This window comes from Equus caballus, chromosome 17, assembly GCF_041296265.1.
Source record: "Equus caballus isolate H_3958 breed thoroughbred chromosome 17, TB-T2T, whole genome shotgun sequence".
Classification (NCBI taxonomy): domain Eukaryota; kingdom Metazoa; phylum Chordata; class Mammalia; order Perissodactyla; family Equidae; genus Equus; species Equus caballus.
In genome coordinates this window covers 36294837-36320533 of record NC_091700.1, presented here as the reverse complement: position 1 = coordinate 36320533, position 25697 = coordinate 36294837, and the positions used below count along the sequence as shown (strand labels likewise).

Below are 25697 nucleotides of genomic sequence, written 5' to 3'. Positions count from 1 at the left end.
CTTGCTCGTCTTCATCCTTCTGTATTGAACAGGCCTCTTACTATAAATAATTATGTTTTTATTCTAAAACCTATGACACATTTTTAAAAGCCTTCTGAAAGCTGCTCCTCATTCTTCTGTTGACATTAACGGTAGCCTAATCCTCCAAGGCAGGCAGCTGAAATCTTTGCTCCACCTCACCCTTATCTCATCATACGTCACATCCTATCAACTCCACCTGTGCGATTTTTCGCCTCCATCCAGCTCCTCCTTCCCATCCCCACTGCTACTGACCTGCTTCAGAGCTGTACTTAACAAAACAGGCCCCAAATCGTTTTGTGTGGAATATATGCAGTAGAATTAACTTTTCATAATGATGAGAGGTCTCAGAGGATAAATACCAACACCAAGTATGCCACAACTCCTTTTCTTGCCTGGCTAACTCCAACCCCTGGTCCGCCCTCAGATTTTGTCAGACTTCTTTTCCAGAAAGGCCACTCTGAGCCTCTTCTACAATGGTTAGGTGTCCCTAGTTGCTCACCCAGCAATTACCTGTTGAATTAACAGAGCATCCTGTACTATCTCCACTATCTGTGCTACCTCCATTATACTTAGGCGCCTATTTGGTGGAACTAGGAGCTCCGTGACGGCAGGACGGGCTTACTTGGGACTTAACCCCAGTGTTGGCACACTGTAAACGCTTTAAAAAATGAACCAAAGAATAAATGGAGGCAGGGATGAGGCCATCACAGTCTTGGGAGGCGGAAGCAAAAATGAAACAGACCCACGTCGCCTCGAGGGCCTGGATAAAATGAGGGGAGAGGGCGCAAGGGGGGCGAGGCGCGGCGGGCAGCGGCAGGAGCACAGGACGTCAAGCCAGGCGGGTCCCGCAGCCGTGCCCCACGCACACTGTAACCTTGGGCAAGTAATTTCATCTCTCTGGGATTCCCCTTTCCTCAGCTTGAGAGCAAAGACTTCTGAGCTCCCGCGGTTACACCGGCGACCCCAGGAAGCCGGGGGACGATTACTCAATGCACCGGAGGCGGACGGGGTCGCCTGAGCCCCGCGGGGCCGGCCACGCTGAAATGCGATACCTGACGGCTCCGGGCGAAGCACCAAGCAGCACAACCGCAGCCGCCAAGGCCTCCGGGCCTCCGGAGCACAAAGGGAGGCGGGAGAGAGGGCGAAGAGGCAGGACCGCCGACATCCTCCGCAACATCGCGGAGAAACAACTCAACCGCAGACACACCGGGAATACCTCGTCCTCTGCCAAACACGGCCCCCGCTCTCTCTTCCGTTCCCAGCCTGACGCGTTCCGCTCCCTTCGCGTTCCGGTGGACAACAGGGGCCGGTAACTGTGTTCCGGGCTCGCCCGCGGCCCAGGGCTGAGCCCCCTGCTTCCAGGCGACTCCTCCTCCCGGCGAGTGTAGTCCCATAGGTGCAGTCGATGACTGAGTTCAGGGAGGGTGCGGTGGTTGAGGCGGGACCCGGACGGGAGAGCCGAGAGAGCGGAGGGAGTGATGCACGGTGCAAATACTGCTGATGGGGCCAGTAAGATGAGGCGGAGAACTGACCCTACTGCGCGGTGTTTTGGGGAGAGGGTCCACAGGGTCCATCATATTCTCCGAACGATCCACGGCCACCAAAGAGGTTAAAAAAAATTAACCGTAGGACATGCTGCCCGATACATTGGCATCTCTTTCCAGTCTCTGTTCTCGATGTAGTCCAATGTGAGACATATATGTTTCATTTTTCAAAAATGGTTTGCCTTACAGATAAAAAGATGCAAGAAAAAGACTTGGCTTCTTCGTGCTCCTCATGAAGGCAGTGAACAGTGGTCCAGAAGAGATGGGCGGTTCTTAGATTTGGAAGTGCAAGGCATAAACCTGGGGCGACGCCGGGTGGTAGGTCACGTGGGAACCTGTAGTTTAGAATTCCTTACTGGTGATTCAGTGTGACATCAACATTTTCCCTGTCCTTTCAAAAAAGAATCAAGGTCGGTGGTGAATTTTCTGTGATGCTGAAAACACAACTTACCTTGAGCACATCTTGCTAAGATCCACTAGCCCTGACAGAACCTTTGTGACAATGCCACACACAGTACCCTCTGGGATGCCTTCCTTTGTCTTTTTTTTTTTTTTTTTAACTCAAGTATAACTTAAATACAGAAAAGTGCATGAATCATAAACGTATTGATGAAAACGTGCTTAATGAATTATTGCAGAGTTAATTTGCCCATGTGAACCACCACCAGGATCAAGATATAGAATATTAGCAGCCGGGCATACTTATTTTGATATCGTTTGATAACCAGTGGAAAATCCATCCTTGAATATAATAAACAGTCCATTAAAATCACATTTAAGTTACTTTGTTTTTTTCCAATTTCTTGGAAATATCCCTCAAATGAGTTTTTTTTTTTAAAAAAAAAATATTGACAAAGGAGAATGAAACTTTCATCTGAGATTCACAGTTTCTCTGGGGGAAGATCTTGTCCCAATTGTCCTGATCCTAATCAGCTCTAAGGCAGTGCAGACCCTGTAAATCAGCTACCTGCTACATGAGGGCCCATATACTGTGATCTAGTGGGAGTCACAGTGAGGATTGAATTCAGCCTTGCTCTACTATCTGGCCCCTTCACCTATCACTTTTTAAAAGAGGTCTTCTTTGACTAGCCAGGTTAAAGTGGCCTCCTTCCTCATCCAGTCACTCTCTGGCAGAGATTGCTGTTGTCCACCAGTATCAGTTCTCCTCTTCCTCTGGAATTTTAGCTGAACACATGGCCACAGCAGTAGAGACTACATTTCCCAGTCTCCTTTGCAGGCAGGTGGGTCTGCATCTCAACAATAGACTGAACACAAGGGATGTGCCGTTAAAAAAATGGCATGCATTCCCCACAAACTTTTTCTCCTTCTTCCTACTTGGAAAACAGACAAGGTGATAGGAGTGGAAGCAGCTAGAGAATGGAGAGATGAAAGATTGCAGAGATGAGGATGACAGAGCCATCCCACCTCTGTCCTCACCACCTCCTCCAGACAGTTACAAACAAAGGGGGAAAAAACCACCTTGATTTTGTTTGAATGTATTTTTGAGTTTCTTTGTCACAAGTAGGCTAGACTGTTTCTTAACTAAGGTACCCTCTATGTCAAAACTTTGTTTCACTTTCTACAGAGTGTCACTATCCAAAATTATCTCATGTACATATATGTGCTTAAATGCTTGTTATCTTGTTCTGACAGAATGCGTGCTCCATTTGGGAAGGGACTATGTCTTATTCACTGCTGCAATCCTAGTTCCTAGGATCATGCCTATCATATAATAGATGCTCAAAAACATTCGGTGAATAAATTAATTATTTCCAAGTACAAAAGAAAAAACAGATGCGGGGAGTTTAAATAATTTGCCTAACTTCATACAGCTAGTAAATGCCAGAGCTAGAGTCAAATGCAGAACCATCTAACTCTGATATTCTGGTTCATTCTGGATACCTGAGGGTTTCTGACTTTAGTTGTGCACAAAAGTGTAGTGGGGGGCTTGCTAATACATTACTAACGTGTTAATAATACATTACTGAGTAGCTTAGACACTGACTCAGTAGATCTGAATATGAGAGTCTAACAAGCACCCAAGGTGATTCTCATGCAAATGGTCCTCAGGCAAAACTTTGAGAAACACTGAGACAACCCTGTGACTTATTTATTCACAACTTTGCATACCCTTAGAATACACGTAAGAAAAAGTGATAATCTGAAATAACGGATTCTTACTTTGGATGAATCTCCAAGGCATTATGTTAAGTGAAAGGGGCCAGACTCAAGAGACCATGTACTGTGTGGTTCCACTTATATGACAGTGTGAAAAAGACAAAGCTATACGGACAGAAATCAGGTCAGTGGTTAGCAGGAGGTGAGGATGGAAGGAAGTGACTGAGCATCAAGGGGCACAAGGGAACTTTTGGGGTTATTGAGATACTCTGCATCTTGACTCTGGTGGAGGTTATGGCCTTTCATGCTTATCAAACTCATAACCTGTACACCTAAAAAGTGTGAATTTTACTGTATATAAATGATATCTCAGGAAACAACAAGTGTTGGAGAGGATGTGGAGAGAAGGGAACCCTAGTACACTGCTGGTGGGAGTGCAAACTGGTGCAGCCACTATGGAAAACAGTATGGAGTATCCTCAGAAAATTAAGAATAGAAATACCATATGATCCCGCTATTCCACTGCTCGGTATTTATCCAAAGAACTTGAAAACACAAATGCATAAAGATACACGCACCCTGTGTTCATTGCAGCATTATTGACAATAGCCAAGACTTGGAAGCAACCTCGGTGCCCATCAAGGGACAAACGGATAAAGAAGATGTGGTATATATACACGATGGACTACTACTCAACCATAAGAAATGATGAAATTTGGGCATTTGTGACAACATGGATGGACCTTGAGGATATTGTGCTAAGTGAAATAAGTCAGAGGGAGAAAGTTAAATACCATACGATCTCACTCATAAGTAGAAGATAAAAACAACATCAAACAAACACATAGCAACAGAGATTGGATTGGTGGTTACCATAGGGGAAGGGGGAAGGGGGTGGGAAAATGAGGGGATGGACTCTAATTAGTTTTCGGGTGGTGAGCATGATATAATCTACACAGAATTGAAATATATTATGATGTACATCTGAAAGCTGTATAATGTTATAATCCACTGTTACTGCAATAAAAAATAAAATAAATAATAAATAAATTGAAAAAAAACTCAACAAACCTGACTTTAACAAAAAAGATAATTAACAGAGCAGTTCTAATCAGCCTCAAATTAAAGCACAAGAGAATTTCAATACATTCTAAGAAAAACAAAAATCTGTCCTTTGAAAAACCATAACTTATGCAATTGTTCAAAGCAATCATTTACGAGAGCAAAAAATATGTAGCCTGAAAGTAGGACATGTTTTCCCTCTTCCTTCTGTTCTGCCCTTGATTCACCAGTCATTTTCTTCCCAGTGCCCCCTTGAATGCACTTTCTAGAACAATGTGCCTTTGGCAAGAGGCAGCAAATCAACCGAAATAGGTCCTGATATTGGTGACTTTGTCCTAAATATCTCAAGAAATTCTACACTAATTGACTTGACAAACCTTCCATGAAAAAGAAAAAATAAAATCATTCTATATTCCAGTTATCGATTGCTGCGTAACAGACCACCCCAAAACTTGGTGGCGTAAGACAACTTATTATCTCGCATGGGTCTTCAGTTGACTGGGCTGAGCTGGGTGGTTCGTGCTTGGGGTCTCTCCTGTAGTTGCAGTCAGCAGCTAGTCAGGACTGGATGTCCAAGATGGTTTTTCATTCACACATCTGATGCCACATCTGGAATGGCTGGAAGAAACGGACTGGCTGGGCAATTCTCTCTCTTTCTCCTTATGGCCTTTAAAAAGTAGCAGAACATGGCACCCCAAAGCATGTCATTTCGGTATAAAATAATCATTTTGAGCTGTAGGTATTTGAGAAGAAGCAAATGCAAGAAAAACTCTCTTCCCTCCTATTTGTCTAAAACTAGCACATAAATTTGTAAAGGTGCTCCCCCTCCCTTCTCTACCAGGAAGGACAAAAGTTAATCACTGGAGACAACTCTAGACCCTGGTCAGCCCAGAGATGGCACTAGAGGAATCTACATAACCAACTTTACCAGCTAGCACTTATTTTACATTAGTTCCCCCATATATTTGTCTTCTCACAATTTGCTGCCCTAGAAACTCAAAATCTTTTGCCTTCATCTTGTCACTTCTCTAAAAATGTGTTGCTCTTTTGTTAGATGTTATGTAAACCTGAGTTCTAACCACTTCTTTGAGTTACTCATCTCTGAGTGCTCCCATGTGTAGGCATGATGCATGTGTTACTAGCCTTCTATTTTTTTAATCATGTTAACCTGTCTTTGGACATTCTAATTTACAGCCAATCAACCTAAGATGAGTAGGGGAAAACAGATGTTTTTCCTCCCCTTCTTCTCTCTACCTGGCTAGCTGGCGCTTCCTCAAGGCATGGCATCTTAGGGTATTTGGTTTTCTTACATAAAACTTCATATTCCAATTTACATAAAATTTTGCAAAGAACTGTCACATACGCTATTTGATTTGATCATCATGATAACAATTGAGATAGGCAAAGCAAAGATTTTTATCCCCAATTTACTAACAGGAAACATGAACCTTAGGTGAGTCGCCCAAAATCACATGGCCAGGAAGTGCCAGCAAACAAGCCTCCTGACTCCTTTTCCTGGTTCTCTCGCCCGTTCGATGGCATGTTTGTGTTCTGCTGGCATCATTCCAGCCTGAATGTTGAAGTTCATCTGACAACATCAGGGTGCTGATGTCAGCAAAACCAAGCTTCTGGGATTAGTGTGGTAAGATAAACTAAGAAAGAGCTAAGGAAACTTTAAGGATCTATCTACTAGAGAGATTTTAATTAGAATGTGTTTCAATTAAGATTGTACTATTTAAAAGAAAGGGCTTCTACTATTATTTTATTGGAAATTCCCTTGGCTCCAGGACAAACCATCAATAGCAGTAGGAAATAAAGTTGACATGAATCATTTACACCACCAAGTAACTTTTTAAATCCATTAGTTGTCTCACCTCCCCTTCCATCTTTTCCTATTCAGGATCATATATGAGTAACAAATGGAGTGGTTTGAATTTTACTTCCCCTTTTTGTCCTTGGTTAAAATTGTCTTAATAGATGCTGAAATGGCTTAAAGTCAGAGATGGGAGAGGAAAAGTTGTCAAGGAGATTGTTTAAGGGAAGTGACTGATGCCTTGATAATAGTCTTGTCCACAAGAAGAAAACCTTGTACTGGTAAATAAACTTATAAGTCACTGTATCGTAGCATCAAATACCGCAGTGATGATTGTACAGATTCTTCAATGAAATGATGCTGTGGCAAGAAAAAAAAATGTGTTTCAAAGATCACTTAATCTTTCTGTCAAACTTGATTTTGATTTTCGTGAAATATATCTCTTTTAGAAAAAGTAGCAGTAAAATTACCATTGTGAACTAATTTTAGAGCCATATCAAGGTAATCTAAAATGATACATACATCAAAGGATTGTGAAGAAAATATTCTACCTTTTCAGGTCTCAAATATTTATATTGGTAACATTGTTTAGCGTTGCGGTTCAAAATGCTAAGCAAATGTCAAAGTCAACAAAAAAAGAAGGGTATCCTGCTATACGTTAGAGAGTTAATCTCATGGGTCTCCTTACCTCCTTAATACTTGGAGACATGAGGAGACAGGGCCTGGTACTATAAGCAGACACAGTGATTTCAAGGGTGCCATGTAGCATAGACCACCCACTAAATTCCAATAATTAGAGAAAAAGAAACTCTAACATGTTTTTAAAACTATTTGTAATTTTTTTCCAGGAAAGTAAAAGCAAGAAAATGAAAAATAAATCAGTCACACTGAAACTTATAGATGCAGTAGAGGCGAGGTTCTGGGATGGGCAGAGCCTGGGACCAGGCTCCGCCCCTTTCTCTGGGAACTTGGGCAAGTTTTCTTACCCTCTCTGGGCCTCAGGTGCCTTTTCTGGAAAAGTGAATAATGATAGCACCTACTTTACAGGGTGGCTGTGAGGATTAAGTGGGTTAAAATACATTTACCTGCTTATAATGGCTCTTAACTGACAGTGAGCGCTATATAAGTGTTCGTTTCTCTTATAGTAAAAATTGAAAGGTAGAATGGTAATATCCTTTGAAAGTTTAAAAATCAAAGAAGCTGTGCAGGAGGCAATTTTGTTTTTTTAATAAACCTTTTGTTTTTTAAATAATTTTAGGCATACAAAAAAGTTGCAAAAACAGTACAAATATTTCCCTTATATACTAACCCAGGCTATCCAAATGTTAGCGTTTTAACACATTTGTTTTTGTCATTCTCATTCTCTCCCCTGTTATTTTTTTTCACAAAACACTTGAGAATAAATTGCGGACATAATGCCCTTTACCTCTAAATATTTTGAGTTTATTTCCTAAAAACAAGGACATTCTCTTACATAAGCACAGTACTATTATAAAATTAGGAGAAAAACATCGATACCATACTATAATTCAATCTATAGGTCTCATTCAAATTTCACCAACTGTCACAATGATGTCCTTTATAACAAAAGAGAAACTTTTTTTCTTTGCAGGACCTAATCAGTGATCACATGTTGCGTTTAATTCCATGCCTCTTTATCCTGCCTTTTTTTTTCTTTTTTAGGAAGATTAGCCCTGAGCTAACTACTGCCAATCCTGCTCTTTTTGCTGAGGAAGCCTGGCCCTGAGCTAACATCTGTGTCCGTCTTCCTCTACTTTATACGTGGGACGCCTACCACAGCATGGTGTGCCAAGCAGTGCCATGTCCACACCCGGATCTGAACTAGCAAACCCCAGGCCACCGAGAAGCAGAACGTGTGAACTTAATCGCTGCGCCACCGGGCCAGCCCCTTTCTCCTGCTTTGATTCAGTTCAGTTCCTTAGTCCACCTTTGTCCTTCATGACCTTGATGGTTTTGAAGACTTCAGGCCAGTTAATTTGTAGCACACCCTCATTCTTTCCTTTTCCTGATGTTTCCGAGTGATTAGATTGAAGTTAGTCGTTTTTGGAAGGAGAACCACAGAAGTGAGGTTGTGTCTTTCTCTGTGCTTCATATCAAGAGGCACAGATGTTTATTTATCCCATTACTGGTGGTATTAAAAATGAACAGCCAGGTGAAGAGGTACATAGGGCGAGGTGTAGAAGGGTCCCAAGCACAGGAGCCTCTGTCCCCATGGAGTTGAGGTGTGTCACCCTCTGGGCACACAGATGTGTTTGAATTCTGAAGCTCCTGCAGAAAACAATTTTAGTTGGGGATGTTAAATTACTAGAGGGCTAGTAAATATCATCCTTTATAAAGATGTTTTCTGATTTCGAATGTAGCACTCCTAGAGAACACCAAGCCATTTTTTTCAGCAATTACTACTTCTGGACCTAACAGTAAACTTTTGTCAATCAACCCTTATCAGATAGTCCCAGGAGAATATATTGTTGTTGTTTTTAAGAATTTTAATATATTTTTACATGATAGTGAAGAAAATTAAATGAAAGAACTTTAAGAAATAAGGAGGATATTATTTCCAACCAATTCATGGTGCTACAGATCTCTAGAATCTATGATTCAAAGGCACATGTCTAAGTAAAAATAATATTGACATTGCATTCAAATGTGTTATAAAGCAATATGTACACTTAGCATTGGATGTTGAGAAGAGTTTTCAAATATTCTGAATCATAGCACATCCTTGGACAAGGCCATCCTGAGAGTTTAGAGAGAGGTCATATTCTGAGACATAGAGAGGCATTCTTGGTCGTCTGCAACAGAAGGGGCAGCTTGAGAATTAGACCCGCCCTTTGGTGTCACAGGGGTGCAGAAGGGAAAGGATTGGTCCAGCTGCCAGAATGCAGTATTTGAAGCCTATGCTGGCAGCTGTCTGGAGTCTGATATGATAGTTATATTTATTGCCATATAACACACACACACAGCCCACTCACAATATATATATATATATACTGCTCTGATTCAAAAGCACTCTATGAATAAACGATCATTTGAAATTTGTTAGCTAATGAGTTAGAAGTGGGATTCAATGACTAGTGGTTCACTGAGCTGAAAAACTGTTATGCGTAGTATTAATAATTACGCGGAAATATTGACAAGAGGCTAAATTATACAAGTTACAAAATAGCAAAGATATTAAAATAGCGGGTTAGCTTAATGGTACAAGCAATTTCACTTCATCTTAGTGTACTTCCTCCCCATAATATCTAATCTACCCCAGACTCATTTCTTCCATTATTTAATTACTATGCTAATTCTAAGAAACACCTTAGATAAAAGTAAATAATACATCTTGAAAAGATCTAGATGAATAATACACATAGAAAGATGCAGGAAAAGTTAGAAATATTCTGCCAATCTGCCATTTGCTGCCAATCGTTTCATGCAGGTAGACCATGATAGGGCAAATAGAGAAGTCACTTCTTCCTGGTGGCAGGTGGGACACAAATGACACAGCACAGGTGTATTTTACAGGTGCTGTGGCAGCTTGCCATGCATTCATCAGAATGTTTGCTGCTTGTTGTATTGCACTTTCCATCATTCTTGCTTCGTCTACATAAACTTCATATGCAATGCAATTTAATTTATATTATGGGTTATTTTCAGTCACTAGCATCACCTGTATATGTGGCTTCATTTTCCGATAAATATATTGCTTTGTTGTCTATTATATACCAGTATTCATTGATAATAATATATTTATTTTTAGCTATATCATTTTATGTATTCAGGGTTGGTAAGACATTATTGAATATCCAGAATTTATGATTTCATATTTCCATTTCATAGAATCAGTATACTTTATTTTATGTGGAAAATGATCCTTTTCCCTAAATTCAACTCTAAATTAACTTTCAATGCTTCTATGTAAAAGAGTAGATAAAACTTTTTCCACAAAATTGGGAGGTACCATCTACACCTGCAATATGGTAATTAATGATATTAACACTAACCGCCATCACTGAGTACTAAACAATTTGTATTTGTTATCTCATTTAATTTTCTGAATCACATTAGGGTTATCCAGTGCAGGGTAATAGTGTGTCACAGCAGATGGATGACACCATGTAACAAGTTGACCAGGAACAGTCAATATTTGGAAATCCAACTAGCCAGGCCAGCAGTGACATTGGCACACTCATGTTTGTTCTTTGTGAAATAAGCCTACAGAATAAACCCACTTCTCCAGCAGTTTTAGCTCACCATTTCAATTTACTTTGCCTCCACTAGCAAAAGTATTAAATCATTATGAAAATCTTCCCAAAGGCAATGGCCGAGCTAAAAGCACAGATGGAGAGAATGAGACCAGGTGGGCTCACTTGGGGCCTAGCTTGTGGCGAACTTTCCTAATTTGGGTGGGGAATGGGTGTGTGCGGCAGAATGTCACATACTATTTCCCTTCTTTTTTTATGGGTGGAATAAGAGCTGAGTTGTTTCCACACCTTCCACAATGGGAAATTTTTACCTTTCTCTCTGTATATACATATATTTCCAGTTAATCTAGTTTATAAACCAGATCAAACTATGTATCAAACATACCCTAAAATAGATGAATTATATACATGTGTTTATATAACATAAATATAGATACGTAGTATTAGTATAAACATGTAACACTTATTTTGTGAAAATACAGTTTTAGTCCCCTTGGAATGTAAAGGTGAGTAAGACTTCATCCTTGCTTCCAGGGCCTGGTGTTCTGATTGGGGTCACAGACAGGTTAACAGGTGATGTAACAAGATGTGCAAAGCAGCACACTCAGAGGAGGCTCCCGGATCACAGTGGCCTTTTCACAAGGTCTTCAGTGCCCAAAGCCAAAGGGCCGGCGGGGGTGGGGGGGGGATGGAGGGTGGGGATTGAGAGACCTGCAGCGGCACTTACCGGAGATGGGACGGAAGAGGAAGTGGTTATGTGCCCTTCAAATTAGACTGTCTAGGTGCTCGCCTTTTCCCTCTCTGTATAAAATGATTTGTTCTCGGTATATTTGTATGTAAAATTGCTTTGGATATTAAGTTTATCAGAGACCAGGATCATCTCATTCTAACATGCATTACCAGCATAAGACAGAGAACTATGTTGAAACTGTGCTGAGCAAATGATTGCCGGAGATGACAGAGATGTTTCCAGGCAGAACTGTCCTCAAGCCAAATTCTGAAGCATCTGAAAGTCCCCTGGTCCCCGCCCCCCCCACCTTCTCACCTTTGCAGCCCCATTCTCCAGCCCTCCACTCCCCCCGCCCCGCCCAGCCTCCCTGCTTTGGGCCTCACCCAGGCTGGCTACCCAGGCCTGATGCTCCTCCCCACATTAGCCTTCTCATCCCCTCTCCTGCCTGTCAAACTCCCCCTCTCTCATCTGTCCTCCAGGAGGACGGCTATACAATTAAACTAACTTCCACTAACATATGGATGCCCAAATTGCTGGCTTATTATACTAGCCATCACGAGAAAATTTAATTTTTAAAAGTAGAGCGTTTAAATTCCAATGAACAAAGACTGTAGCTTCGGCTGAGATTGTTTCTTTTTGCTTTCCTGGCCCTCCTGAATTGTGCCCTCGGGAAACTGCTTCGCTGCCGCCTACGAGTTCACTTGTTCTGACCCTTGGACACATTTGTAATGTTCAAGTGCTCTCTGGAAGCAAAATAATTTCATGTTACATAAAATATTTATACCGTGTGTGTGTGTGTGTGTGTGTGTGTGTTTGTGGTGTGAGTGTGGTATATGTGTGGTGTGTGGTGTATGTGTGTGTGGTGTACATGCGAGTGTGTGTGATGTGTGATATGTGTGGTATGTGTGTGAGTGTGGTGTGGTGTATGTGTCGTGTATAGTGTGTGTGGTGTATGTGTGTGTGGTATGTGTGGTGTGGGGTGTGTGTGAGTGTGTGGGATGTGGTGTGTGTGGTGTGTGTATGTGTTCACATGTGCCCACACCAAAAGACTACAAGTGATTCAAACCTGTGCTGTGGGGTGCCATCCTTCCTCTCCCCCATTCTAGACCCCCAGTCCAAGCCACCATTGTCTTGGGCTTTGACTATTTCACTAGTCGCCTGACTGGCCCCCTTCCCCTCATTTTTTTTTTTTTTTTAAAGATTTTATTTTTTCCTTTTTCTCCCCAAAGCCCCCTGGTACATAGTTGTATATTCTTCATTGTGGGTCCTTCTAGTTGTGGCATGTGTCCTTGTCCTCTTGCTCCCCAGCACCCTGAGCATGCCTCTATAATTCTCAGTGAACTCTCTTCCCGGAGTGCAGTATAAGCTGCTTGGGAGATGAGGCTTTGCTTTTCATCTCCAGATTTCCAGTGCTTAGCAAAAAGCTTGGAACAGAGATGGTGACTAATTGCTTTGAATGATGGGTCTTCATTTGGGGATTGGCTGAATGCCATGTTTTAGTATTTTAAGCACAGTGGGGAAAGAAACCTACAATAAAGAGAGGGTTAGAATGTGGCATTCTAAGTCGTCATTGGTGAGATGGCATGGAACATAAAAATGGCCAGCCGAGAAGCACAGGCATTGGGAGGGTGGGGGTAGGGGTGGTCCTCAGAGCATCAGTTGGTAGAACCATCTTTCCCTCCTTCTCACCCCAGAAGACTCATTCTACTCATCCAGTCGGAAGAAGAGATGCTGGGATTTTCCCCTCAGGCCGTGTACCTCCAGAGCCTGCACTAATCTCCAGGCTATGTTGCCTCAAATATACTGGGCCTCCCAAGAAGGGAGGCATTTCTATTTGTGTATCCTTTCAGTGGTTATATCTGTCTATGTTTTCCCAGAATAATCAATTTTCTAAAAGTACTTTTCTCACGTTCATAAATGGCTAAGTGCCTAGTGATGGGTGCACCGAAAGATTAAGCAATTTACCCAAGTTTACACAACTACTATTAATAAAGCCACTTGCCTCTAGACCCTGTCTCTTAACTATCGTGTCTTAAAAACAACTCAGCATTCACTTCTTCATTCTACAAATATTTATTGAGCACCTCAACATACCAGGTATTGTTCTAGATCAGGGATGTTCAATAAAACTCCTGGTGATAATGAAATGTTCCATATCTGTCCTGCCCAATATGGTAGCCACTAGCCACATGTGGCTATTGAGCACTTGAATGTGACTGGTGTAACTGAAGCATTGAATTTTTTATTTTATTTTATTGTAATTAAGTTAAAGTTAAGTAGCCACATGTAGTGAGGGGCTACCCAAATGGACAGTGTAATTCTAGATGCTAGGGAAATGTCAGTTAAAAAAAAAGTTCCTTGCTCCTGTGGAGTTTACATTTGGGGATGAAGGTAGAGGTGAGAGGGGAAGAGAAAGACAGTAAATAAGAGACACAATAACTAAGTAAATTATATAGCATGTGACATGCTACAGAAAACGCAAAAGCACAGCAGAGGAACGAGGGGCTGGGTTGCATTTTAAATTAGGGTGGTCAGACCAATCTTAGGACTTTGGGATCCTTTGGTTATGATAATTCAGTCTGATCCAATTGCAACTCCAATTCTCTCCTCCTCCCCTTCCTCTTCTGAGTTCAGCTCCTTGAGGGCAAGGCAGGAAGGGGACAGGAAAGGCAAGCTTGCCTTTCAAACTGGCCTCTGAAGCTGGTGGTCTCTGCTGGGGTGAGGGCTCCTCAGAGATGGTGCTGTGGGGTTTTCTAGGCGATGGTGCACAGGCCCCCTCCACGGCGCAGTACTCCCTGGGCCAAGGGCAGCCGTTAGCCCATCCTGACACCCTCTTCAGGTGGGGTATCACCTCTTTAGGCTCCCTGGTCAGCCCTGGTGCTCCTCCCCTTCCTGTAACCCATATTCGCCTCCATGTGGAGCCGTGGGACCTGCTGAGAGACCACTGTCCCTTCAACCCAGCTGGCCAAGCCTCCCCACCTTCAGAAATCCCTCTGTGAGAAATAGGCACCGGTCTTTATGTCCATGAGACCCCTGTACTCCAGCTGTCCCAAGACACACACTAAGCTCTGCCGAGACCTCCTCATCATGGTCCATTCTGCTTGGACAGCAACAACACCACAGAGGGTGCAGGCTCTGCAGCTCAACAGATGCAGGGTGGGGAGAGGCTAAACGCATCCTCTTCAATCTCTTGGTGACCCAAATGATTTGTGAAGGAGAGGAGAACTAGACACAAACCCTGTGCTCTCCATGCCCCCCATCCTAGGTTTGCCTATGGCTAATGACAAGCATCTCCCCCCAACACCTAATGAGTTCCTCTCCCAGGACAGGCTGTGGTGGTGGAGGCTGGGCAAGGAGGGTTGGGCGGATGGATGAGGAAGCAGCAGGTTCTGCCACCTCTTGGTTAACGCTACAAGGAGATGTTACTAACCCACTCATGATGTCTCTCTCTAGAATTCACGTAACCTAGCACCTCTTCCCCTAAGCACTGAGACTTAGCACCAGTTTGGGACAAGAGAAATCCTGCTCAGCGCCCTTTCGCCCTTTTTGGTGTTAAATCACAAGCGCGAATCAATATATACAAGCTCCCTGGGGTACAATTTAAGCCCTCCTTCTTTAGCTGTCTTATTTGGTTCATAGAAGGAGATTCTCCACAAGAGGACAGAGAGAAACTTAAAATCGTCCACTGCCCACAGTGATGGAAATACGTCAGAGAAGAAGAGACCCTGAAGAACTGTAGGGTTGAGACAGTTTGCCACGATGGCTGCCAAGGCAACTGTTCTGCCCTCTCTTGTGTCACCTGGCCTGCTCTGCTTAATAGTGACCAAACCAAGAACTGATCCTCCAGATTTTATGGTGAAGATATGTATTAGGTCCCCGACCTGATGGCAGCACTTCTGTGGCAGTCAAGCTGAGTTTAATGCTTGTTGACCCTGAGAACTTGAAACGATATATCTGATTGCTGTCAGATGTGAAGATGAGAAACAACAAGAGGAACCTGAAAGAGAAAATTTATTCATATGATACTTCTGATTTTTTTTTTGAGGAAGATTAGCCCTTACCTAACATCTGCCGCCAATCCTCCTCTTTTTGCTGAGGAAGACGGGCCCTGAGCTAACATCCATGCCCATCTTCCTCTACTTTCTATGTGGGACGCCTACCACAGCATGGCTTGCCAAACGGTGCCATGTCTGCACCCGGGATTGGAACCGGCGAACCCCGGGCTGCAGAAGTGGAACGTGTGCACTTAACCGCTGAGCCACCAGGCAGGCCCCTGATGTTTGTATTTCTAAGATAATAGTACCAACTATATGTAGATTTTACAGTTTCTAATTATCACAACTGAAAAAAAGGCAAAGAGAAATGACCTTTACAGTTATTTGATTTTTATTTTTATAAAATGTTTGTAACGCTTACTTTGGATTATTAATTTGGTAAGTGTGAAAATACGCAAATTTGGTAATGTCTTTCACTTGTTTTATTATGAGACAGAATATTGTTCATTATATTTCTCAAACCGTATTTTATTACCATTTTCAAAAATGGTTTTGATCTTATATGTAAATAAAAGCGTCATTAAAGAATGTGGATGTGGCTCTAAGAGCTAGTGATTGAATACGTCCCATATTTAAAGCAAATTAGCCTTTAGAAAAGTATGGATTCCAGATGCGCCCAGTTGTGGGGAAAGACATGCACACACACAAGCACACAGGTACGTGCACATGCACACAAGAGAGAACCAGATACACCCGCAACCTTCATCCTCGTAAATTCGACAACAATGATGCAATCCAACAGGTTTATTGCAATGATTCATTTCAACAGACAGTGACTAAAACCCCCCATGGGCAAGGCCCCAGGCCAGGTAAGGAGGAAGTCACAACTCCTGCGCCTCAGCAGGGGACACCAAGTAGATTCAAGGACTGGGACCCTGAGAGCTCAGCAGGTGGCTCCTTCCGCCTCTCCAGCTTCATCTCCTGGCACTCCCTGCTTCACACTCCAGCAGAGCCAAACTGCTACCATCCCCCAAATGTGCTGCCGTTGCTTTATCCCTCTGTGCCTTAGACCTGCCGTTTCCTCCGACTGGAATGCTTGGCTGGTTTGGAGCGGGCGTGTGTCATGTTTTCTGGCTGTTTAGCATTGTTTGAAAACCCTGTCTCCATTCAGGGACTTCTCTAACAAGTGAGTCCTGCCTCTCCAAGAGAGGCCAGAAATCCACGTCCCCATTGTCCTTTGAAGCTCAGGGTACAGCTCCATCCATCAGCTGCGTCTACATGAGATGTCGATTTGGAAACGAGCAATACAAGGCAGTGGACATGGCACGGAAGTGACTTATTAGCCAAAGCTGGTAACGAAGGTGCCCAGCTTTGGAAGAGCAATGCTATGAGGCTGAGGCCCTGGCACAAAAGGGACGGTGGTACGAACTGTAACATCTGACCTGTTCTGCAGCACGTTTGGGGACTCGTTTCAAGAAGTTCTTCAGGGTGCCCTGTCTCCCCATTTGACGATCCTGAGAGCATCCCAGTATCCTTTTAACCCAATGCCTTTGTGCTCCCTCAGCCCGTTCGCTTCTGTTGATTGCAGCTAACAGCCCTGAGTGACACATCAACAGATGTTCATCCTCTTAAAAAAGGGCCACTTCCTTTCAAAACCCACCCTCATACGGGGGTCTCCTGGGGGCCTTTCATGAAACCCTCTTCTCTATCCTTTATTCATACCCTTCTCTGGGATGCCACACTGCTCACACCCCTCTGGCCACATGCCCTCCTTGAATTATAATTATTTGTTTCCTCCTTCTCTACGTGGACCGACGTTTCTCTGAGGCTAGTCACCATCTGTTTCATTTCTGTGTCTCCAGCACTTGGTTTGGTGGAGAGCCAAGCACATGATCCATGCTAAGTTAAAGTCTGATATTGATAGGAAGCAGTGATCCGATTCGTTTGGGAGAACCAGGGGTCAGGAGAAGCCACTGGAGGTGGCCGTGTCTAAGAGGTCTGAGGGAAGAGCGGGGATTTCAACAGGCGGAATTGGTTGGGGTTGTCCGGTCCATATTGACACGTAATCTGCTTTCTAAAAATCATCACATCCCTGGGCATTTTTCCATGTCTTTAATGTGCTGTAGGGGTCATTCTTGACTGCCTAAGAGAACCCTGCTTTATTTATTGTTTTCAGGTCTGTGATGGTGATGCCTCAGGGAAGGTGGGCCTTTCCCATAGTCCCAAGGGGATAAATCATCTTTGGTCTAAGCTGGGCGTCCACAAACCATAGCCTGCTAGCCAACCCTGGCCACAAGCCATACAAAGTGTTTCCTTAAAGTTTTAAGTGGTTGAAAAAAATCAAAAGAAGAATAATATTTTGTGATAGGTAAAAATTATATGAAATTCAAATTTCAGTGCTCACAGATAAAGTTTTATCAGAAGACAACCACACATTCGTTTACAGTGTCTATGGCTGCTTTTGCTTTCCAGCGGCAGAGTTGAATAAATGCAAGAGATTGCATGCCCTGCGAACCTAAAATATTTACTAGCTGGTCCTCTTCATAATAATTTTGCTGACCCCTGTTCTAAACCAACCATGGTAACTCCATTCTCTTCCCAGTGTTTATGTTTGGGGGATCATGAAACCCAGTTCTGGACCAATGAGCTATAAGGGGAAGTTTGACAGAAGGCTTCTGGAAAAAAACTATTTTCTCTGACAAAAAAGGACATATGGGAGAATGCTTCCTTCCCGCCTTTGGATGTTGCATGTGAGGATGTGATAGGCAGAGTTGTGGCAGCTATTTTGTGATCATGAGGGAAAAGTCAAGAGAATCACAGAGAAGCTGACCCAGATACTTTTGAGCTGTTAAATCAAACAGACTTGGAACTTCCCACTTCTAGCTTTATTTTTATATTCAAAATAAATATACTGATAGTTGGACATTCTGTTACTTGCAGCCAAATAGATACTAAAGCATATGATTTGAGAAAATAATTAAATTATGGCATAGTACTTCCTTTTATTGATGACCCATTAAATTTTAACCACTTATGGGCATTTCCCCTAATTCTTTGCTATTATAAAGTATCTCTTATTTTTTAAAATATATTTTATAAGTTCAAACCTAAGGCTCATGAAATGTGAGCCTCAGCTGACTTTCTCATTTTTGCTTGTACTGTTAAAAAGCTACCAAGGAAAAGACAAATAAAAGAAATTGCCCCCCTTTAAAACACTGTCCTCACAACTCTCTCACGGGATACAAAGTCCCCCTTATTCCACACAGATAGACAGGAATCCAAATCCATGTTTATTTCAAATACAAACAAATTCTACTTGATTCCAAAAAATACTTGAGGGAGTTTTCACTAAAAGTCACATCAGCAGCTAAGAATTTCAGTGGGAGTTGAAATTGTGTAATCAAAGCATTTTTTCTTCCTTCTCATTAACTAAAAGTATCCTTGAATCAGAGATGATTTATGTTTTTGAATTATTTTCAATTCCAATTAAGACTTTGTTAAAACACACCCACATAGCATCACAGCCAAAATGCAAGTGGTGAAATTATTTGTCCTTTTGTTATCATTAGCCAGTGCATTGTGAAATTCTGTTGAAACAGCAAAAGGCTCCTTTTCCATGTAGCCACTCTGTCCATCCCCTCACCTCTGACCTGTGTCACACCAGCCCCTTCATCACAGAGCCAGCTGCACTGACGTCGCTGGTTGTGCAATCCAGGTGCAGCAAACAGCTACTTAGAGCAAAGGGGTCAGTGCATTGACCTGTTTGCTGTTCTGAACCCAGGTCTGAAATCCTATTGGGTTACCCTACCCATACAGAAAACTGTGATGCATGACTCTCAAATTCTGTCCTCAAGAGGCCATTGGACTCCTGGGGGATTACCCTCACAACAAAGATTGCCTGGACACTTTCATGATTTAAGGCCAAACAGGTGATTTTCCAATCGGTTCTCTGAGTTCCAGTGAGATGTTAAGTTTTTTTAACGTCTGTGTATTTTGTTTTTCCATTCCTAACACAAAGATAGCAGAAAGAGCCAGTGCTGTGAGGGATTTGAAGCTGCTGAGACGATTTTGTAAAATATTATGGAAGGAGATCTATTCTGGCAGAAGAACTTCTGGTTCCCGCAACCCTCTTCTTTGAAGAGGAAGCCTTCTGGGACGTATTACTGCAGAGCATAGTGGTTAAGAACGTGAACATTAGAATTGGACATTAGAATTTCGTTGAGTCCTAGCCCGGCAAGACAGCAAGAAAGAAGAAAACCAGATGAGAGTTTGTGCAAAAAAGGTACCTTTGTAGATTAGGATTAAAAATTTGTGCAAATGTTTCCTGATTGCTTCTTCAATTATAGGATAAATTGAGGCTGAGAGATGGTAAGGAGAGGCGAGGGAGAGAAGAAATGTAGAAGGCTTGAGGAGAGTGACCAGAGTTCGGAGCAGCCCTTGTAAGGGAAGAAGAGGAAAGAGATAAAGGGAGAGGAGATAAACCATTTGGGGGGGAGGGAGGTGCTGTCAGCCCATGTGGTGGCTTGCTCCAGCAGGCTCCGGGAGCAGAAGGGTTCAAAGGAGGCCGTGTGGGCAGTCAGGTGATGGTTGGGTTTAAAAAGGCTAAATGACTCACTGAAGGCCACACAGAGATTCTTACGTGAGTGTCCTGGCTTCAGTCCAGCGCTCTTTCTAATCTATAACAGGAGATCTAGATCCGTCCTTAATTAGCTTTCCTTTGGGCCTAATTTTTGTAGTTTGCAAAAGCCACTGGGCCAGGTGATATTGAAAGTCCCCCAGGGGCCTGACGGTAGGGCAGCAGTTAAGTGCGCCTGTTCCACTTTGGCATCCTGGGGTTCACTGACCCGGATCCCAGGTGCAGACATGGCACCGCTTGGCACGCCATGCTGTGGTAGGCGTCCCACATATAAAGTAGAGGAAGATGGGCACGGATTATAGCTCAGGGCCAGTCTTCCTCAGCAAAATGAGGAAGATTGCCAGCAGATGTTAGGTAAGGGCTAATCTTCCTCAACAAAAAAAAGAAAAAAGAAAAAAAAGTCCCCCAGTCCTCTAGGATGTTGTAACTGTAGATTCTGCTCCTGGATCTATCTCCCAATAATTACCTTTCATGTCACTCTGGTCAAGTCATTCAACCTCCCTGCCTTGTTTCTGTAATTAAATTGTGTTTGGGAAACCTGATTTCTAAAGTGCTGATGCTGTGAAAAGATACTCTTGTGCTGTTTTGATGAGCGTGCCTGTTTATCAGGAGCTCCGAGACCTTCATAGCATTTCCTCCACCAGGAAGGTCTACTCAGTCGTGCATTCACCTTAAGCGCAAGTCACCTCCGATACTTAAGTTACTGGCCCACGCCAAAAATCACTTAAATTACACTGGCAATAATCCAACAGCACATCCACACAGGGCAGAAAGCTGTAAAATAAAATGACACCACGCTTTAAGGAAGAAAACACGGTGTAGAAGATGAAAATAAATACAGCTTGGGAAGTCTGAACCAAAGCAATGGGAAGGCCGTGACTGTCACACTGAACTGCTGTCAGTAATAGGCCGAGACCCTTCCAACCGAGGAGGCATTTGCTGTGTGGCCGAGCGCTAGAGAGAATTCCTTTACTCCCGGGTATACAATAGCTTCTTTGAATAGTGCCTTTTCACAAAGCGCCAGAGAGCCATAGAAACAGTCTATAATTCAATAGCAACTAAAAGATCAGAGAGGCCAATTCACTGTTACAGCTTTCATAGACGACTGCACGTTCCCAAACGTAAGGATGGATTTCTTTGCGGGAGGCGGAATGAGAATATTTCTCATCACCACCTTTCCAGTGCTTTCGTTCTCAATTATAACTTAAAATCAAAGCCTTGAGCCCCGAGTCCCGGCGAGGTTAATAGCCCCGGGACTTCGGGCCGTTCTCCCATCCCCGCGCCCTGCGCCGCCCAAGGTCTCCGAGGCCCCGGGAAAGGGAAGCGACTGGGAGGCCGGCCCGGCGCCGCGGCCGCTCCCGCTTCTGCAGCTCCACGCGCTCCGCGCCCCCGAGGCCTGAGCGCGCCGCCGGCTTCCGCCTCGCGGAGGGCACCTCCCGGGCCCGGGCCCGCCCGCCGCGGGGGCGCTGGGGGCGGAGCGGAGGGCCGGGCCGCGGCCGACGTGGGCGGTAAGAGGCGGCCCCGGCGCGGAAGGGAGGCGAGAGCAGGCGGCGGAGCCCGAGCGGGACGCGGCGGTGAGCGCAGCCCCGGCCGGCGCTCGCGGGCTGCGGGGAGCCCGCCGGGAGTGGGGCGCGGGCAGCGGGCTGGCGGCGCCACTTTCCCGGGCGCCGGGCTGGGCTCCGGGGTCGGCGGCCGCCGTGCACGTGCGCCGGGACCCGCGGCGCCCTTCGCCCCGCGCTGCCCGGGAGACTGGCGGGCCGGGCGGCCTCCTGCCCCGGGGATCACCTGCTGCCCTCCTGTGCTGCGCGCGGTGGCAGCCGGCCGCCCGAGCGCCGGGGAGGTCGGAGGCGCCGATGAATGGAGACGCGGGCAGGTTGCCGGGGCCGAGTCGGCGGACGATCGAGCGGGGAAGAGAAAGTTGGAACTGGTCTCGGCGAGCTGTGCCTGGGGCGGACCGGGATCCCGCGCCCAGGAGGAGGGGCGGCTGGGGGGCGAGCCTGGGGCGCCTCCGAGCGCCCTCCCGCCCCGGCCGTGGTGACTCGGCGGCAGGCGGCCTCCCGCCGCGCCGGCTCCGGCCTGAAGCTGGAACCTTCCCGTGGCATTTCGCGTACGTGGTGGAAAGTGTGGCCTCATCGGATCCTCCCATAAGAGAAATTAATTTCCCCAGGGAACGAGAAGGCTGTATGATCGGCCCTGTGGTTTGTCTCTCCCGGAGGCCGACTCGGGTGCAGTTTGAAAGAGGGGTAAAGGGACGCTGGAAGGGTTCAGTTTTTCCCCTCTAAGCGGTACCGAAGGCTCACGAATCGGTTTTAACTCATGCTGATCAGTCTCGCCTCCCGCGAGCCATATGTCGTCTTCAAGCCAAGACTGCGTGTAATTTGAGTCAATTGACCACACCTGAGTTAATCTGTTCCTCTCACTGTTTACTATCCTGATAATTCTACAAGTAGTTATTTGTAGGATTTGGTGTGTTCAAGTCTGACTTACCTAAAGGGGTTGAATTCACCTTGATATAGTACAATCTGTTGTGCCTTTCTTTCCTTCTAAGTTAAGAAAGAAAGGTGCACAATGAAAGGAATGAACACACTGAAAAGGCCACGTTGTGCCCTGCACGTGTGACTTTTCTCCCCGCTTGCCTTCATTTTCCTTTAAAGTGCACGGTTGGATTTTTTTTTCTCCTTTCTGGCCAGGTTGGAAAACTCTGGAATTAAGTATTGGTTGGTAAGCGCAGACCCAAAAGGCAAGAGTTGAGCTGAGTCCTCCCTCTGCCCTGACTAGTCTTATAACCTTGGGCAGGCCCTTGTTTCCCTCTGGCCTCAGTATTCCATCTGGAAAAGGAGGAGATTGGGTTAAGCCCTGATGTCGTTCTCTGCATCCCCCAGGCCGCCTCATCAACCTTAGTAATTAGTCCTGGCGTTCTAGGCCCATCAATAATGTTAAATTGGTGTCTTGTATGTCTTAGTTGCTTTTATTAAGTTCTGTGCTTTTCTTGTTGCTGGTTTTAAAATTTTTTGTGGAGAAAGGAAGATTCTTGGTGTCTGGTCAGAGAGAACGTGCTTCAAGTGGTTAAAAAACTTGGTAGCTAAGATTATTTTCTGCTGACGTTTAGGCTGATGTTGGCATTCGTCAATGATCCGGCCTGGCCCGCGCACCTCCTCTGAGAGGTGGCCTGACTGGGATCACAGCTCTCTTCAGTGTGATGAATAAAAATCCCTTGTTATTCACGAATAAGTCACTTACATCATTTGAAAACCATACAGAGTTGGTTATTTGAATATTCTATGTTAGTGTAGTGAGCCAACTTTCCTTTTTCTAGTCAATGTTTATGAAGTCCGTGCTCAGCCATAGTTAATTGATTTTTGTCTAAAGGGAGAGGAGTAGACTCTAGCTTTCCCAGACTGCCGGCTTCAGCCCAAACCTGCTGAATCAAGATTTCCAGGAGAGAGGCCTGGTCATTTGAATATTTAACAAGTGTCCCAGGTGATTCTTATCAAGCAAATTTGGGACACAGTGGACCAGGTATTGCTTCTCGGAGGGTTGGTGCCCAGGCATTAGCCTCATCTGGGAGCAGGTCAGGACGGGCAGCACTCCTGGTCCCACCTGAGGCCTGTTGGATCAGAATGTGCATTTTAACAAGGCCCCCCGGTGATTCCTGTGCGCATTCACAGTGGAGCTCTGGAGGGGACTCCGAGGTGACAGTAACTAATGTTTGATGCTGTGCTTTGTGGCTATTCTAAGGACCCGTGCTGCATGTTCACAATTCGTCATCACATCTGTCTGACGTGGCTATTTGTGATTGCCTTTTGTATTATAGTGACAATACTTTATTCACCTTGTGTAGATGGGGACCCCCAGCTCTAGAGGCCCAAGGAGCCACCCTGCTGGTGGCAGAGCAGGCATTCAGATGACCCAGGCGTGTGTCACTCGCCAGAGCTCCAACCCTGCTCCTTCCCAGATGGTTTTGTGACCTCCTCTTAGGGACCCCCACAGGCCACTGTCTGAATTTCGAACTGAGCGTGGTGCACAGGTAGTTCAACGTCAGCCTCTGAAAAACTAGGCTGATGTGGCTTGGGATGTCTGTGGTTGGCTCACTTATTTGGCATTTGTTTCTAAGGGTTCCAGAAAGGTTGGTTGAAGGCACTCCCCTCCCCCGCCCCAAGTGGCTGTGGCATTGATATCAGGAAGGTTTTTGACCTGAGAGCTTTTCGTGGGGAGGTGGTGGACTGGGGAGGTGGTGGACGGGGAGAGGGGAGGCTGATGGCTCAGCTGTGCGGACACCCTGAGCCCTCTTCCTTCACAGCAGCAAGAGCCGATTTCCCAGCTCCCAGAAGTTCAGGCCCAGTAACTGGGCAGCAGGCCTAGAGAAGGGGAGGCTGCGGGGCCCGACTGATGGTGAACCCTTCCCTCCTCCCAGGGATGTGAGGTGCCCGACATAAGCTCCAGAGAGTTGCCTCCCACGGAGCCCAGCAGAGGAGCAGACGAACATGAAGTCCAATCCTGCCATCCAAGCTGCCATTGACCTCACTGCCGGGGCCGCAGGTAATCCCGGAGAAAACCTGTCCTCTCTTCCTCAAGTCTCCTCTCTAAGGGAGGTCGAGTGAAAGGGTGGTGGAACTATTACCTTGGGCACTCCAGACGCAATACGCCTCACCCCCGGGACGCAGCCCTTTACTGGCGTGTAATACCGTGTTCAAGCACGGCAGAAGGTGGGGGAGTTCTCGCTGTGTTAAAACTTTTTGAGTCAGGTTGTGGGTTGGGGGCATCCCCAGTCTACAGCTGGAAAACATCGCAGCTCAGAGCTGAAATCACTCGTCCATTGTCACATGGCCGGGAGAGGCAAGTGACACGGGATTCCACATGCCTGGCCGTCTTCAGAGCCCTCATAGTGCAAAAGTAACACTGTGCCAACTCTCCAGGGAAATCTCAGTGATTGTCCTTACGACTGCTGGGGAGAGAAAGGAGGGCTCCCTTCAGAAATGTCCTTGGTAAATGAGACGGACAGGAAAGGAAAGGAGAGGCCCCAGCATTTGCCTGGGGATAGTGGGCTGGGCCTCTGGGCCAAGTCCCAGGGCAGACTGTGGCCGGTGGGCACAGGTGAGCACTCTTGGGCAGGGCTTGCAACACACAGGTCACTCTTTAGAAAAGGTCACCTCACTCAGCCTGAGGCAGATGACAGAGTCGGAAGTCCTGGGTGGTGACTTGGTTCTCCAGATGCCTGTGTTGTTGTAGGGCCTCTGGAGCACTCGTGCTTCTCAGATGGAAACCCCGTCTACCCTGGCCTCCTGATTCTTACCATGGGTCACAGCTGCCCTGGGTGGAGAGGCCAGAGGCTGGATGGCCCTGTCCTCTTATCTGGTGGGACCTCCTGGGTCAACAGCTCAAGTGTGGTTGTCTCCTCTTATCTTGTCATTGCTTAGTTGTAAAAAAGAAGTCGGGTTCAGAGAGGAACAAAGTATTTTCCCATGATCCAAAGGTCGGGTAAGGTAGGCTAATAAGGCCATGAGGAAGGCCAGAGACACAGCATTGCAGACACTGATAAGAAGTGCAGGGGAGGGCATGGCCCC

The 25697-nt window shown here is 45.3% G+C and overlaps 2 protein-coding genes across 14 annotated transcripts in view; one reads left to right on the top strand and one right to left on the bottom strand.

Moving 5' to 3' along the window:
• The window catches only part of MRPS31 (mitochondrial ribosomal protein S31), a 39864-nt gene extending 37970 nt beyond the window's left edge, over nucleotides 1–1894 (bottom strand). Inside the window, exon 1 of one of the 2 annotated variants that reach the window (XM_005601180.4) lies at nucleotides 1074–1894. In XM_005601180.4, coding sequence (XP_005601237.2) covers nucleotides 1074–1198 — 125 coding nt within the window. In that variant the 5' untranslated portion in view covers nucleotides 1199–1894. The remainder of the gene's footprint in view (nucleotides 1–1073) is intronic. The other variant, XM_014732060.3, reaches the window with a different exon arrangement.
• A 19707-nt stretch (nucleotides 1895–21601) lies between these two features.
• The window catches only part of LOC138914995 (mitochondrial ornithine transporter 1), a 110302-nt gene continuing 106206 nt past the window's right edge, over nucleotides 21602–25697 (top strand). For 5 of the 12 annotated variants that reach the window (XR_011427692.1, XR_011427693.1, XM_070239603.1 and 2 more), the window contains exons 1-2: nucleotides 21613–21707; nucleotides 24548–24672. Coding sequence is in view for 9 of the 12 variants with exons in the window: in XM_070239603.1 (XP_070095704.1) it covers nucleotides 24618–24672 (55 nt within the window). In the remaining 3 variants the exon portion in view is untranslated. Of the gene's footprint in view, nucleotides 21708–21909; nucleotides 22241–24547; nucleotides 24673–25697 lie in introns of those variants that run through there. The other 7 variants (XR_011427691.1, XM_070239602.1, XM_070239596.1 and 4 more) reach the window with 3 other exon arrangements.